Raw genomic sequence first — 14004 nt, forward strand, 5'->3', positions numbered from 1 at the left:
CACAGTTAAATATTTTTTGCATTGTAAACCTACACCAAAGAAATACAAACAATTATAAGAACATATTATGAGCAACTATATGCCAGCAATTAGACACTATCTGGAAAAAATAGATACATTCTTAGAGATGTGTAAACTACCAAAACTGAACCAGGAAGAAAGAGAAAACCTGAATAGACCCATAACAAATAAGGAAATTGAAGCAGTAATCTAAAATCTCCTAAAAAACAAAAACCCAGGGCCAGATGGCTTCCCAGGTAAATTCTATCAAACTTTTAAAGAATTAATACCTATTCTCCTGAAATGGTTCCAAAAAATTGAAATAGAAGGAAAACTTCCAAACTCATTTTATGAAGTCAGCATTACTTTGATTCCAAAACCAGACAAAGACCCCATCAAAAAGGAGAATTATAGACCAGTATCTCAAATGTACATGGATGAAAAAATTTTCACCAAAATACTAGCCAACAGGATCCAAAAGTACATTAAAACGATTATTCACCACAACAAAGTGGGATTTATTCCAGGGCTGCAAGGTTGGTTCACATCTGCTAATCAATCAATGTGATATAATACATTAATAAAAGAAAGAACAAGAACCATATGATACTCTCAATAGATGCAGAAAAAGCATTTGACAAAGTACAGCATTCTTTCTTGATCAAAACTCTTCACAGTGTAGGATAGAGGGTACATACCTCAATATCATCAAAGCCATCTATGGAAAAACCTACAGCAACTATCATTATCAATGGAGAAAAACTGAGAGCTTTTCCCCTAAGGTCAGGAACACCACAGGGCTGTCCACTATCACCACTGCTATTCAACAAGTACTAGAAGTCCTAGCCTCAGCAATCAGACAACAGCAACAACAACAAATAAATAAAAGGCATCCAAATCAGCAAAGAAGAAGTCAAACCCTCACTCTTTGCAGATAATATGATACTTTATGTAGAAAACCCAAAAGACTCCACTCCAAAACTGCTAGAACTCATACAGGAATTCAGTACATGTCAGGATATAAAATCAATGCACAGAAATCTGTTGTATTTCTATACACCAACAAGACAGAAGAGAAATTAAGGAGTTGATTCCATTTACAATTGCACCCCAAACCAGAAGATACCTAGGAATAAATCTGACCAAGGAGGCAAAGAACCTATACTCAGAAAATTATATAATATTCATGAAAGAAATTGAGGAAGACACAAAGAAATGGAAACAATGTCCCATGCTCATGAATTGGAAGACTATTGTAAAAATGTCTATGCTACCTAAAGAAATCTACACATTTAATGCCATCCCTATCAAAATACCACCAACTTTTTTCAAAGAAATGGAACAAATAATCCTAAAATTTATATGGAAACAGAAAAGACCCCAAATAGCCAGAGGAATGTTGGAAAAGAAAACCAAAGCTGGTGGCATCACAATTCCAGTCTTCAAGCTCTATTACAAAGTTGTCATCATCAGGATGGTATGGTACTGGAACAAAAACAGATATCTGGAACAGAATAGAGAGCCCAGAAATGGACTCTCAACTCCATGGTCAACTAATCTTCAACAAAGCAAGGAAAAAATGCCCAATGGAAAAAATACAGTCTCTTCAACATGTGGCATTGGGAAAATTGGACAGCCAAATGAAGAAGAATAAATCTTGACCATTTCCTTATTCCACCCACAAAAATAGGCTCAAAATGAATGAAAGACCTCAACGTGAGACAGGAGTCCATCAAAATCCTTGAGAAAACAGGCATCAACCTCTTTGACCTCAGCTACAGCAACTTCTTCCTAGAAATATCACTAAAAGCAAGGGAAACAAGGGCAAAAATAACTACTGGGACTTCATCAAGATGAAGAGGGTTTGCACAGCAAAGGAAATAGTCAACAAAACCAAAAGACAACTGACAGAATGGGAGAAGATATTTGCAAATGACATATCAGATAAAGGGCTAGTATCCAAAATCTATAAAGAACTTAACAAACTCAACACCCAAAGAACAAATAATCCAATCGAGAAATGGGCAGAGGGGCGCCTGGGTGGCTCAGTGGGTTAAGCCGCTGCCTTCGGCTCAGGTCATGATCTCAGGGACCTGGGATCGAGTCCCGCATTGGGCTCTCTGCGCAGCAGGGAGCCTGTTTCCTCCTCTCTCTCTCTCTCTGCTTGCCTCATTGCCTACTTGTGATCTCTGTCAAATAAATAAATAAAATCTTAAAAAAAAAAAAAGAAATGGGCAGAAGACATGAACAGACATTTCTGCAAGAAGACATCCAAATGGTCAACGGACACATGAAGAACTGCTCAACATCACTCAGCATCAGGGAAATACAAATCAAAATGTCAATGAGATACCACCTCACACCAGTCAGAACGGCTGAAATCAACAAGTCAGGAAACAACAGGTGTTGGCGAAGATGTGGAGAAAGGGGAACCCTCCTACACTGTTGGTGGGAATGCAAAATGGTGCAGTCCCTCTGGAAAACAGAATGGAGGTTCCTCAAAAAGTTGAAAAAAGAGCTACCCTACATCTCAGCAATTGCACTACTGTGTATTCACCCTAAAGATAACAAATGTAATCCGAAGGGGCATGTACACCCCAATGTTTATAGCAGCAATGTGCACAATAGCCAAACTACAGAAAGAACCTAGATGTCCATCAACAGATGACTGAATAAAGAAGATATGGTGTATTTATATAATGGAATATTATCCAGCCATCAAAAAAAAAAAACACAAAATTTTGCCATTTGCAATGACATGGATGGAAGTAGAGGTTTTTATGCTAAGTGAAGTAAGTCAACTAGAGAAAGATTATATGATCTCACTAATATGAAATTTGAGAAACAAGACAGAGGATCATAGGGGAAGGGAGGGAAAAGTGAAGCAAGACGAAACCAGAGAGGGAGACAAACAATAAGAGACTTAATCTCAGGAAATAAACTGAAGGTTGCTGGAGTGGAGCTGGATGGAAGGGATGGGGAGTCTGGGTGATGGATACTGGGGAGGGTATGTGCTATGGTGAGTTCAGGGAATTGTGTAAGACTGATGAATCACAGACCCATACCCCTGAAACAAATAATACATTATATGTTAATTAAAAAAATGTTTTTTGCATTTTGCAGTGTTTTTTTTTAAACAATGGATGGATAATTTTGTTTGACTTCTAGGAAATTGTTACAAATATACTTCTTTCAACTTTCAGTAGGTTCAGGCTTTGAGTAATCCTGAGTCAACTCATTTTAAATGATTTTAAAGGAGTGGCTTAAAATGTTATGTAAAAAGCTTTTCTTTGTTGTGTACTACTGCTGACCTTGTGAATTTATAATTTCTAAGCATTTTAATAGTAAAATTAATAATGGCTCCTTAGTGATAGTTTCCTTTTTTAAATTAATATTCTCAGAGAGAGAGAGAGCATGTGATTCTAATGACTTCATTTAAGGTTAAGTTGATACTCAGACAAAAAGGAATAAAACTAAATGTCTGATATATTAGAATACTACCTTCATATCTTGATGCATTTCAATTTTGAAAGGATCTTGACAAACCAAGAGATAATTATTTCAACAAATGCACTGATAAAAATAGAGAAAATGATTACATTTCTCATAGATTTCTATTTTTCTTTGCCTTTTTTACTTTTTAAAAATTTAGATAATAGAAAAATAACCTACATATTTTAAATATATGTCATATGAATTACACAGCAAAAATTGAAGTCTAAAATGTAGATATTTCATTGTCCATTCATATATAATGTATATTCAGCGGCAGTTAGCTGACTTTGCTTTTTATGTCAATGATTTGGCATGGTATGTTTTCCCAATGTATCCCAGATGTTATGTGAAGTCCTAAGCGTATATAAAATATGTGTACACAAGCATGTGTATATGTGTGTGTTGGGGGGGGGACATGGGGAATCCAACAAAACCCCCATAACTTTAATAAAAGCTGCTATTTAGACCATATGAAAGTTAACTATTTTCATAAAAATTTAAATGGTTTTACTGAGCATTTATAAAATGTGTGCTGCCTTATGGCCTTTAAATCTGACAGCTGATGGCATGAATTTTCTGGATGGTGATCAAGTACATGTTGATGCAGCTGTTGCCATGTTGCCACAGAAGACAGGCTGAAGCGTCTACTTCAGTTTCAACTGGTTGAGCATGACTCTTTCTTAAATGATTACTAATGACCTATGACTCTTCATAATGAGTATCTAGAATCTCGATTGCCAGTAAAAATAAAATCTAATTTAAACTCTATAAAAGTTTTGGGGAGGAGGAAGATAATTCTCAACTGAGCAAAGAGCAAACTCATGTACTGAAAGGTGTCTTTCTGAAAATGAACAGTGTTTCAGAAAGTCTACGAGTTGTGCTTCCACGGAACAAAATCTGCATTGACAAACATACACCGGTCTATTGTGTAGCTCTCCAGCCCGTCTCCAATGTACTCTGCGAACTGCATTGGACCATGGGTCATTTTGTATCTATCTTGCACTCTGTGCTCCTCTTATCAAAGCCTGGCGAGGTTTTTAAGCTGTAGCATGGTTAGGACTCTCTTTGCTGATGGGACACTATTATTAATTGCTCAACAATCAGTATTCGAGAGAATTTAGGGTTTCTATTAGCTTTAATACATTACCTATTCTACCTCAAAAGAGAAAAACTAAGATAATAAAATATAATATACAATTGATTTTTTTTAAGATTTCATTTATTTATTTGACAGTCAGATTACAAGTAGGCTGAGAGGCAAGCAGAGAGAGAGAAGGAGGAAGCAGGCTCCCTGCTGAGCAGAGAGCCCGATGCGGGGCTCGATCCCAGGACCCTGGGATCATGACCTGAGCTGAAGGCAGAGGCTTTAACCCACTGAGCCACCCAGGCGCCCCTATACAATTGATGTTTACATCCATCTTTTAACATTAAAAAAAACCTTGCCATTTTAAAGTAGCAAACTTCCTGCTTGAAGTGCTGCACACAGTTTACTTTTATGATTATGCATTGTTTTCAACTTTCCAATAAGGAAGACTTCACTGTAAAACATACACTCCACATTGAATCACATTAAAATAGAATGGTGTCTTCTTTTTCTCTTTCTTTCAAAGGAAAGAGACAAACAACTTCTGTATGTTTGAATTTAGAAAATGACAGTACAGTTCTTCTTTTTGATTGTGGTTATTCACTTTTGCTTTAAAATCACACATCCTTTATTTTCTGTCTATGGAAACACATTTTTTAAATGTGTTTTAAATGTTTTTAAATTTTTCTTGTATATGCATGATATGTATATACTTCAATAACAGAAACAATTTTAGGGGCACCTGGGTGGCTCAGTGGGCTAAAGCCTCTGTCTTCAGCTCGGGTCGTAATCCCAGGACCCTGGGATCAAGTCCCGAGTCGGGCTCTCTGCTCAGCGGGGAGCCTGCTTCCTCCTCTCTCTGCCTGCCTCTCTGCCTACTTGTGGTCTCTGTCAAATAAATAAATAAACTCTTAGAAAAAAAATCCACATCTTTGAAAACTCATGCTGGAAACTATTACTATGTAGAGAAGAAAAAGAAAGTAACAAAAGTAAGCCAACCAACAAGACCGTTCCCTGTGATGTATTCTAACTCTATTTGCTTGCCAAATGACTTTGAGTGACTTCTAACCCTCTTCTGGTACCGCCACTCAAAATTAGGTCCGCTTGCTTTTCATTAACCACTGAACCTTCCCTTGCCACTCTGAATTTTGCTCACTTCAACCAGAGGAGGTAAACCTGCATCTAAATCCAATAACAGCCCTCAGGCTTCTTTTACAAGTGCTCTGCATTTTAATTTGTTAATATCATGATTATCATACCTCAATACTCATAAAAACCAGGAGAAAATTAGCTAATGTCTTAGAAACAAATGCTTCCCTAAGTAACCAGTAATTTATTATACACTCCACAGAGCATAGGCTTGGGGGTTGAGCCTCTTTGCAGTCTATGCTGCAACTGCTGGTTCTGGAAAAAGGCAAGAACCAAAACAGGTCTCTCTCTCCTTCTTCCCCATTTGCCTTTGCTTTCGGGTCACAGAGAGACAACAGGGAAGTCGGCTGTTAAGGGGGAGGTTGAGTGGGGAAACGACAGGCTGAATTTCTCAGGGCAGCTCAAAGGCTCAATTTCATGTTTTACATACTCTATTGAAGCTCTGCATAAAGTAATATTTGAAGAAATCATGGTTCCTTAAAAAAATGTTAAAGCTGTGGAAACCACATTAGGTAATTCCTTCCCAAATGCTACTATGAGTTTACACAAATTTATCAACCCACGGTAGGCTGAGATGAAGAGAGGGGTGCATTTGGGTATTAATAAAATGAGTAACAACGTCAGGTTTGCAGGCAATGTCAGCTTTGCAATAAGAAGTGTGCCTCTGATCTTAGCTGCATTATACACTTCAAAGCTGGACACTAATAATTAAGTGACATGCACAAGACGTACCACTACACAGTGATGGCCCCAATCATACAAGGCACAAAAGATACCCTGCATATATTATGTACAATGATGTCTTCATGGCTCATAAATGAGCTTACATGATAGATATTAACTAAATAGCATTTGTGGAATTTCATAAATACCCTCGCACTGGAATATTCATGTGCCTTGCAGACTTAACAACCTCCTCAAACTTCTGCATACTTTCTTCAATAGAACAGTTGATATTCTTCTTGCTAAAGGATTCAGATGCAGCACCAAAAACTGATATCTCAGTGGCTCCAGCAGCAACCTGAAAAAGAATTTAAAGGCAAAAGCTAGTAATTTCAGAAATGTAAATGATAAGCAGTAGAAGAAATATTATCTACTCAGTAAAGGCATACTTGTGTTCTTTAACATTTGCCTTGGAATTTAAAATTAGAGTCTGCTCATCCTGCCACATACGCTCTTTCCAAATTTAAAAATATTTGATGATAACACAAGAACTCTCTGAACCGTAACATAAATCTGAGGCACAAAAAACACAGTGATGAAGTTCCAATTTTACCTTTCCTAAATTATGTGTAGGCTTCAGAAATATCTTAACTGTAATTATGGAAAAATACTAGCACCCCAATAAAACATTTTCATATCTATGGGAAACATTCTTTTTAGACCAATTATTAAACAAGGGAATAGTAAATGCTTTCTGTTCTTATCTTCCGACAACCAAAGGGAAAAATGTTTTTCCAATTCATCATTTAGACTTTGCCCGAAATTTTCTTCCTGTCTCTTAACCTAGCTTCTGTTGTTTCATACCTTGACTGCCACAACCATACTCTTGTGTGTTTAATGTCTTAATCCTCTTGCCAGTCTCAGGAACACGGCAGGGATGTCCATTATCACCACTGCTATTCAACATAGTACTAGAGGTCCTGGCCTCAGCAATCAGACAACAAAAGGAAATTAAAGGCATCCAAATCGGCAAAGAAGAAGTCAAATTATCACTCTTCGCAGATGATATGATACTATATGTGGAAAACCCAAAAGACTCCACTCCAAAACTGCTAGAACTTATACAGGAATTCAGTAAAGTGTCAGGATATAAAATCAATGCACAGAAATCAGTTGCATTTCTCTACACCAACAGCAAGACAGAAGAAAGAGAAATTAAGGAGTAAATCCCATTTACAATTGCATCCAAAACCATAAGATACCTAGGAATAAACCTAACCAAAGAGACACAGAATCTATACTCAGAAAACTATAAAGTACTCGGGAAAGAAATTGAGGAAGACACAAAGAAATGGAAAATGTTCCATGCTCCTGGATTGGAAGAATAAATATTGTGAAAATGTCTATGCTACCTAAAGCAATCTACACATTTAATGCAATTCCTATCAAAGTACCATCCATCTTTTTCAAAGAAATGGAACAAATAATTCTAAAATTTATATGGAACCAGAAAAGACCTCGAATAGCTAAAGGGATATTGAAAAAGAAAGCCAACGTTGGTGGCATCACAATCCCGGACTTCAAGCTCTATTACAAAGCTGTCATCATCAAGACAGCATGGTACTGGCACAAAAACAGACACATAGATTAATGGAACAGAATAGAGAGCCCAGAAATAGACTCTCAACTCTATGATCAACTAATCTTCGACAAAGCAGCAAAGAATGTCCAATGGAAAAAAGACAGCCTCTTCAATAAATGGTGCTGGGAAAATTGGACAGCCACATGCAGAAAAATGAAATTGGACCATTTCCTTACACCACACACGAAAATAGACTCAAAATGGATGAAGGACCTCAATGTGCGAAAGGAATCCATCAAAATCCTTGAGAACACAGGCAGCAACCTCTTTGACCTCTGCCATAGCAACATCTTCCTAGGAACAACACCAAAGGCAAGGGAAGCAAGGGCAAAAATGAACTATTGGGATTTCATCAAGATCAAAAGCTTTTGCACAGCAAAGGAAACAGTTAACAAAATCAAAAGACAACTGACAGAATGGGAGAAGATATTTGCAAACGACATATCAGATAAAGGACTAGTGTCCAGAATCTATAAAGAACTTAGCAAACTCAACACCCAAAGAACAAAGAATCCAATCAAGAAATGGGCAGAGGACATGAACAGACATTTCTGCAAAGAAGACATCCAGATGGCCAACAGACACATGAAAAAGTGCTCCATATCACTCGGCATCAGGGAAATACAAATCAAAACCACAATGCGATATCACCTCACACCAGTCAGAATGGCTAAAATCAACAAGTCAGGAAATGACAGATGCTGCCGAGGATGCGGAGAAAGGGGAACCCTCCTCCACTGTTGGTGGGAATGCAAGCTGGTGCAACCTCTCTGGAAAACAGCATGGAGGTTCCTCAAAATGTTGAAAATAGAACTGCCCTATGACCCAGCAATTGCACTATTGGGTATTTACCCTAAAGATACAAACGTAGTGATCCAAAGGGGCACGTGTACTCGAATGTTTATAGCAGCAATGTCCACAATAGCCAAACTATGGAAAGAACCTAGATGTCCATCAACAGATGAATGGATCAAGAAGATGTGGTATATATACACAATGGAATACTATGCAGCCATCAAAAGAAATGAAATCTTGCCATTTGCGACAACATGGATGGAACTAGAGCGTATCATGCTTAGCGAAATAAGTCAGGCGGAGAAAGACAACTATCATATGATCTCCCTGATATGAGGAAGTGGTGTTGCAACATGGGGGCTTAAGTGGGTAGGAGAAGAATAAATGAAAGAAGATGGGATTGGGAGGGAGACAAACCATAAGTGACTCTTAATCTCACAAAACAAACTGAGGGTTGCTGGGGGGAGGGGGCATGGGAGAAGGGGGTGGTATTATGGACATTGGGGAGGGTATGTGCTTTGGTGAGTGCTGTGAAGTGTGTAAACCTGGTGATTCACAGACCTGTACCCCTGGGGATAAAAATATATGTTTATAAAAAATAAAAAATTATATCAAAATTAAAAAAAAAATGGGAAGAAGATATGAACAGACACTTCTCCAATCAAGACATACAAATGGCTATCAGACACATGAAAAAATGTTCATCATCACTAGCCATCAGGGAGATTCAAATTAAAAACACATTGAGATATCACCTTACACCAGTTAGGATGGCCAAAATTAACAAAACAGGAAACAACATGTGTTGGAGAGGATGTGGAGAAAGGGGAACTCTCTTACACTGTTAGTGGGAATGCAAGTTGGTGCAGCCTCTTTGGAGAACAGTGTGGAGATTCCTCAAGAAATTAAAAATAGAACTTCCCTATGACCCTGCAATTGCACTCCTGGGTATTTACCCCAAAGATACAGATGTCGTGAAAATAAGGGCCATCTGTACCCCAAAGTTTATAGCATCAATGGCCACGGTCGCCAAACTATGGAAAGAACCAAGATGCCCTTCAACGGATGAATGGATAAGGAAGATGTGGTCCATATACACTATGGAGTATTATGCCTCCATCAGAAAGGATGAATACCCAACTTTTGTAGCAACATGGACGGGACTGGAAGAGATTATGCTGAGTGAAATAAGTCAAGCAGAGAGAGTCAATTATCATATGGTTTCACTTATTTGTGGAGCATAACAAATATCATGGAGGACAAGGGGTGTTAGAGAGGAGAAGGGAGTTGGGATAAATTGGAAGGGGAGGTGAATCATGAGAGACTATGGACTCTGAAAAACAATCTGAGGGGTTTGAAGTGGCGGGGGGTTTTGAGGTTGGGGTATCAGGTGGTGGGTATTATAGAGGGCACGGATTGCATGGAGCACTGGGTGTGGTGAAAAAATAATGAATAACTGTTTTTCTGAAAATAAATAAATTTAATAAAAAAAAATATATTATCCTCCATGTTTTTCCTCTTTGCCATCTTTTATTCTTGTCCCAGGCTTCTCCAGTGACTTATTTTCAAATACCAAGTTTCCTCATTTCCCAGCTGGATTTTTAAAGACTTTTTATTAATGTATCTCTGGCATTGTACAAGATCTTCTCTCTTTCTCATGCTCTATTAATATATTAAGAAAGAAAATGGGTCATTTTTTCTCCATTAAAAAAAAAAATACTGGCTTCTAGTCCTCTACCTGAGATAAATTTTTAAGTTCTAAAATTAAAATTCTATTTATTTGAACACTTACTATGTACCAGTACTGGTGTGTACTTTGTGCGTCCTCTAACACATAATCTTATAAACGAAGTATCATTTTGCCCATTTTACAGAGGACAAAACTGTGGCCCACAGAGGCTAAATCACTAAAACTACTAAAAGTTCTGAAGTCCTGCTTTGAGCAGAGGTGTGCCTGACTCCCAAGACAATGGTTTCACTCCATTACCTTAACTGCCCCTCCAAATTATGAGAGGGTGTGTGTACTCGGTATCTTTCTCAAGGTGGAGACATGCCTTACTCTGTTAAGACCTGTGACAGCAATTTTTGCAATTTCTTAAAATGCCTCTTGCTTTCTTTACAATGGTTTAAAAAAATTATATGAAAATAAACAACAACAACAAAAAGAGTGGTTTTAACAAGTTACACGAGTGACATATCAACTAAGAGCCACAGCCTCAAATTTATGTAACACAGTCCCAAAGACAAAAGTGAAAAACATTAACACCAGAAATAGCTGCTGCCAAACTTTTAGAGTAAAACCTAAGAGTGTAACACTTCAAGCCTTTACTTAAAATTGCCCTGATTCTTCTTGTGTTTTTTGCATATAAATTCGCAATTCACGTAGGACTGAAGAAACCAACCAGAAGAGGAACAGGGAAGGTTGTTAGAGGCAGCTGCAAATTAGCTTCACCTCGAGGGAGGGAAAAACCCGCCTCGGAAAGCTGATCCAAAAAAGTTGCCAAAAATGATCTACTATAATAATATTAATAATTATTATGTTGAGAAATGCTTAAGTTAAATTCTATATTATTTAAGGGGGAAGCACAAAATATACTTTCAAGAGAATGTTATCAAAGTGGATTACTGTATTTTTGTGTTTTGATTCCTGAATGGTTAAAGTGGAAGGGCCATTCATGTGGAACAATATCCTGAGGTTAGTGATTGCAGTGTATTCATGTGCCTACATCAGAATAGCATTTATACATGGTAACAAGGAAGCTACATAGGATACCATTTTAACTATGTAAAGACCTTAAAACAGTAAGAAACATATCGATTTAAAAATAATTAGTAGCACACTTACAGCACGGTGAAAACCCTGAAGATTAGGAGTAAGGACAGGATAGCGAACTCCTGGGTATTGATGAATACCTTTCATGACTTCAGAGTGATCAGCCATCTGAAATGCAAAGTAGTTACATATATTCAGCATTATATATTTTATCAAGCATGTGCTTAGTTTCATAGGAAGGTTATAACTACACATGCATTTATACTCTATAAATTAATGTTGGAAATAATAACCTATGCCAACGTAGCTAAAGATGAGTATAGTTCCTAAAGTCATAAGTACATCAAAACTAGATCTGAATTTAACTTGTTCACATCACAGGACCTGGCTAAACGACTGATTACAAATAATTCTGAATTACAAAGAATTCAGCTGAATTCTGAAGTGACCGAATTCTGACTGAATACAAAGAATTCAGCAATTCTTAACTATCCTACTTTCAATTTGATGGTTTTTTTAGTCACTTCCTTTCATTTCACAGTCCAACTCACAAATAAAATATCCTTGAGATTAGGGAGAGGGTATTTTGGTTTTGTTTTTAAGATTTTATTTATTTATGAGGAGGAGGAGGAGAGAGAAAGAACCCACAAGAGCAGGGGGAGGGATGCGGGGAGAGGGAGAGAGTGTCTCAGAAAGACTTACCTTCCCACTGAGCATGGAGCCCAACAGGTAGCTCTATCCCATGACCCTGAGATCATGACCTGGGTGGAAACCAACGGCCCAATGTTTAACTGACTGAGCCACCCAGGCACCCTTCCATTGGGGATAGTTTTAAAGGAAATATGCCATGCATTTGCCTTCCATATGAAAATTTTATGTCTAAATAACTTTCGATTTATGATATTTAACATTATTTACCAAAAAATTACACATTTGTCTGAATAATTTAACAAAGCTCAGATATAAATATATTATTTGGCTAGCATAAATATTTTAGTAATAGTCATTGTGTTCTATGCATTATTATCATCGAATCACTATTTGTTCTCACAATGCAAACACATGCAAACAAATACATAGTAAGAAAATTTAACGCATTCTTCCAAGACTTTATTTTTGTATATTTTCTATGAGTCTTTAAAAATCAACTTTAGGGGCACCTGGGTGGCTCAGTGGGTTAAGCCTCTACCTTCAGCTCAGGTCATGATCTCAGAGTCCTGGGATCGAGCCCCATATAGGGCTCTCTGCCCAGCACGGAGCCTGTTTCCCCCTCACTCTCTACCTGCCTCTCTGCCTACTTGTAATCTCTCTCTCTGTCAGATAAATAAATCTTAAAAAAAAAAAAAAACTTTAAAATTAAAATAACAACTCTACTAGTTTGCCACTAGTTTAATTTAGCCTCTTACAGCAAATAACTGATGATCAAACCTCATAATCATCACATAGACAAATTAACATTGACATAATCATGAACTTTACATATTTGGGAATAATAAATTATGACAGGAACAATAAATAAATGGAATAATATATAAACAATGAAAAGTATACAAAATGAGCAGGGAGAAAGATGTAAAAACATGCACCAAACCAAGTTCTGTATCTTCAATATGGGAATAGATGAAAAAAGACTTGCTTTTTCTCTATACATCTTGACTTGATACAATAAGGAAGTATTATTTTTAATTTTAAAATGAAGTAAAAATTAATCAAAATACAAATGCTTTTTAATGTAATTACATGCTTCTAAAAATATGAAGTATTACAATATTTACTGCTATTAGCTGATCAGTCTTTCAGTGAAATGCCAGTGGAATTACATTTAATACTTTCAATGAATATAATATGGATTAAATGAGTTTTAAATTTAAAATTATATATTTAAGAGGCAAAAAAAGTTGATTGCCATCATAACTTACTAACATTTAAACCTCCAAGCTTTCATCCAATCCAAATACATTTACTTCTGTTTAGAATATGATTCTTGCTTACTTCTTAGGGATCACATTCACTATCTGTCACTGATATCTGCATTCTGTACAAAGACTAATCACTGTGTTCATCTACAATGCATAGAACCTGAGTCTCTAATTTCATTGTGAGCTTATTTGACTTTAAGCCAGATGTTTATTAAGCACCTCTGGTGTCCAAAACCCTATACTAGACCTGTGGTAAATATAAATACAAGTAAGTCAAGTCCTTGCACTAAATAATTTGTAATATAGCTGGGGAGAGAAAACATATGCACATGGAAAAACACTAACAATTCAAAGGAATATACTGGTTATAAATGAGAGCACAGGTTAAATGAGTTCAGAAAGGGGAAGTCTTGGTAGGACCTAAAATAGTTTAGGAAAGTTACAAGACATATGGGATACAAACTGTAGAACATGACTATGACTT

General features: G+C 36.9%; 1 protein-coding gene across 3 annotated transcripts in view; it reads right to left on the bottom strand.

The window, feature by feature from the left end:
- Nucleotides 1-14004, bottom strand: part of HMGCLL1 (3-hydroxy-3-methylglutaryl-CoA lyase like 1) — a 206185-nt gene that overhangs the window by 108199 nt on the left and 83982 nt on the right. For all 3 annotated transcript variants that reach the window (XM_059178286.1, XM_059178288.1, XM_059178287.1), the window contains exons 4-5: nt 11674-11769; nt 6601-6749 (exon numbers count right to left, since the gene is read on the bottom strand). In XM_059178286.1, coding sequence (XP_059034269.1) covers nt 6601-6749; nt 11674-11769 — 245 coding nt within the window. The remainder of the gene's footprint in view (nt 1-6600; nt 6750-11673; nt 11770-14004) is intronic.

Source organism: Mustela lutreola, chromosome 6 (assembly GCF_030435805.1).
Source record: "Mustela lutreola isolate mMusLut2 chromosome 6, mMusLut2.pri, whole genome shotgun sequence".
Classification (NCBI taxonomy): domain Eukaryota; kingdom Metazoa; phylum Chordata; class Mammalia; order Carnivora; family Mustelidae; genus Mustela; species Mustela lutreola.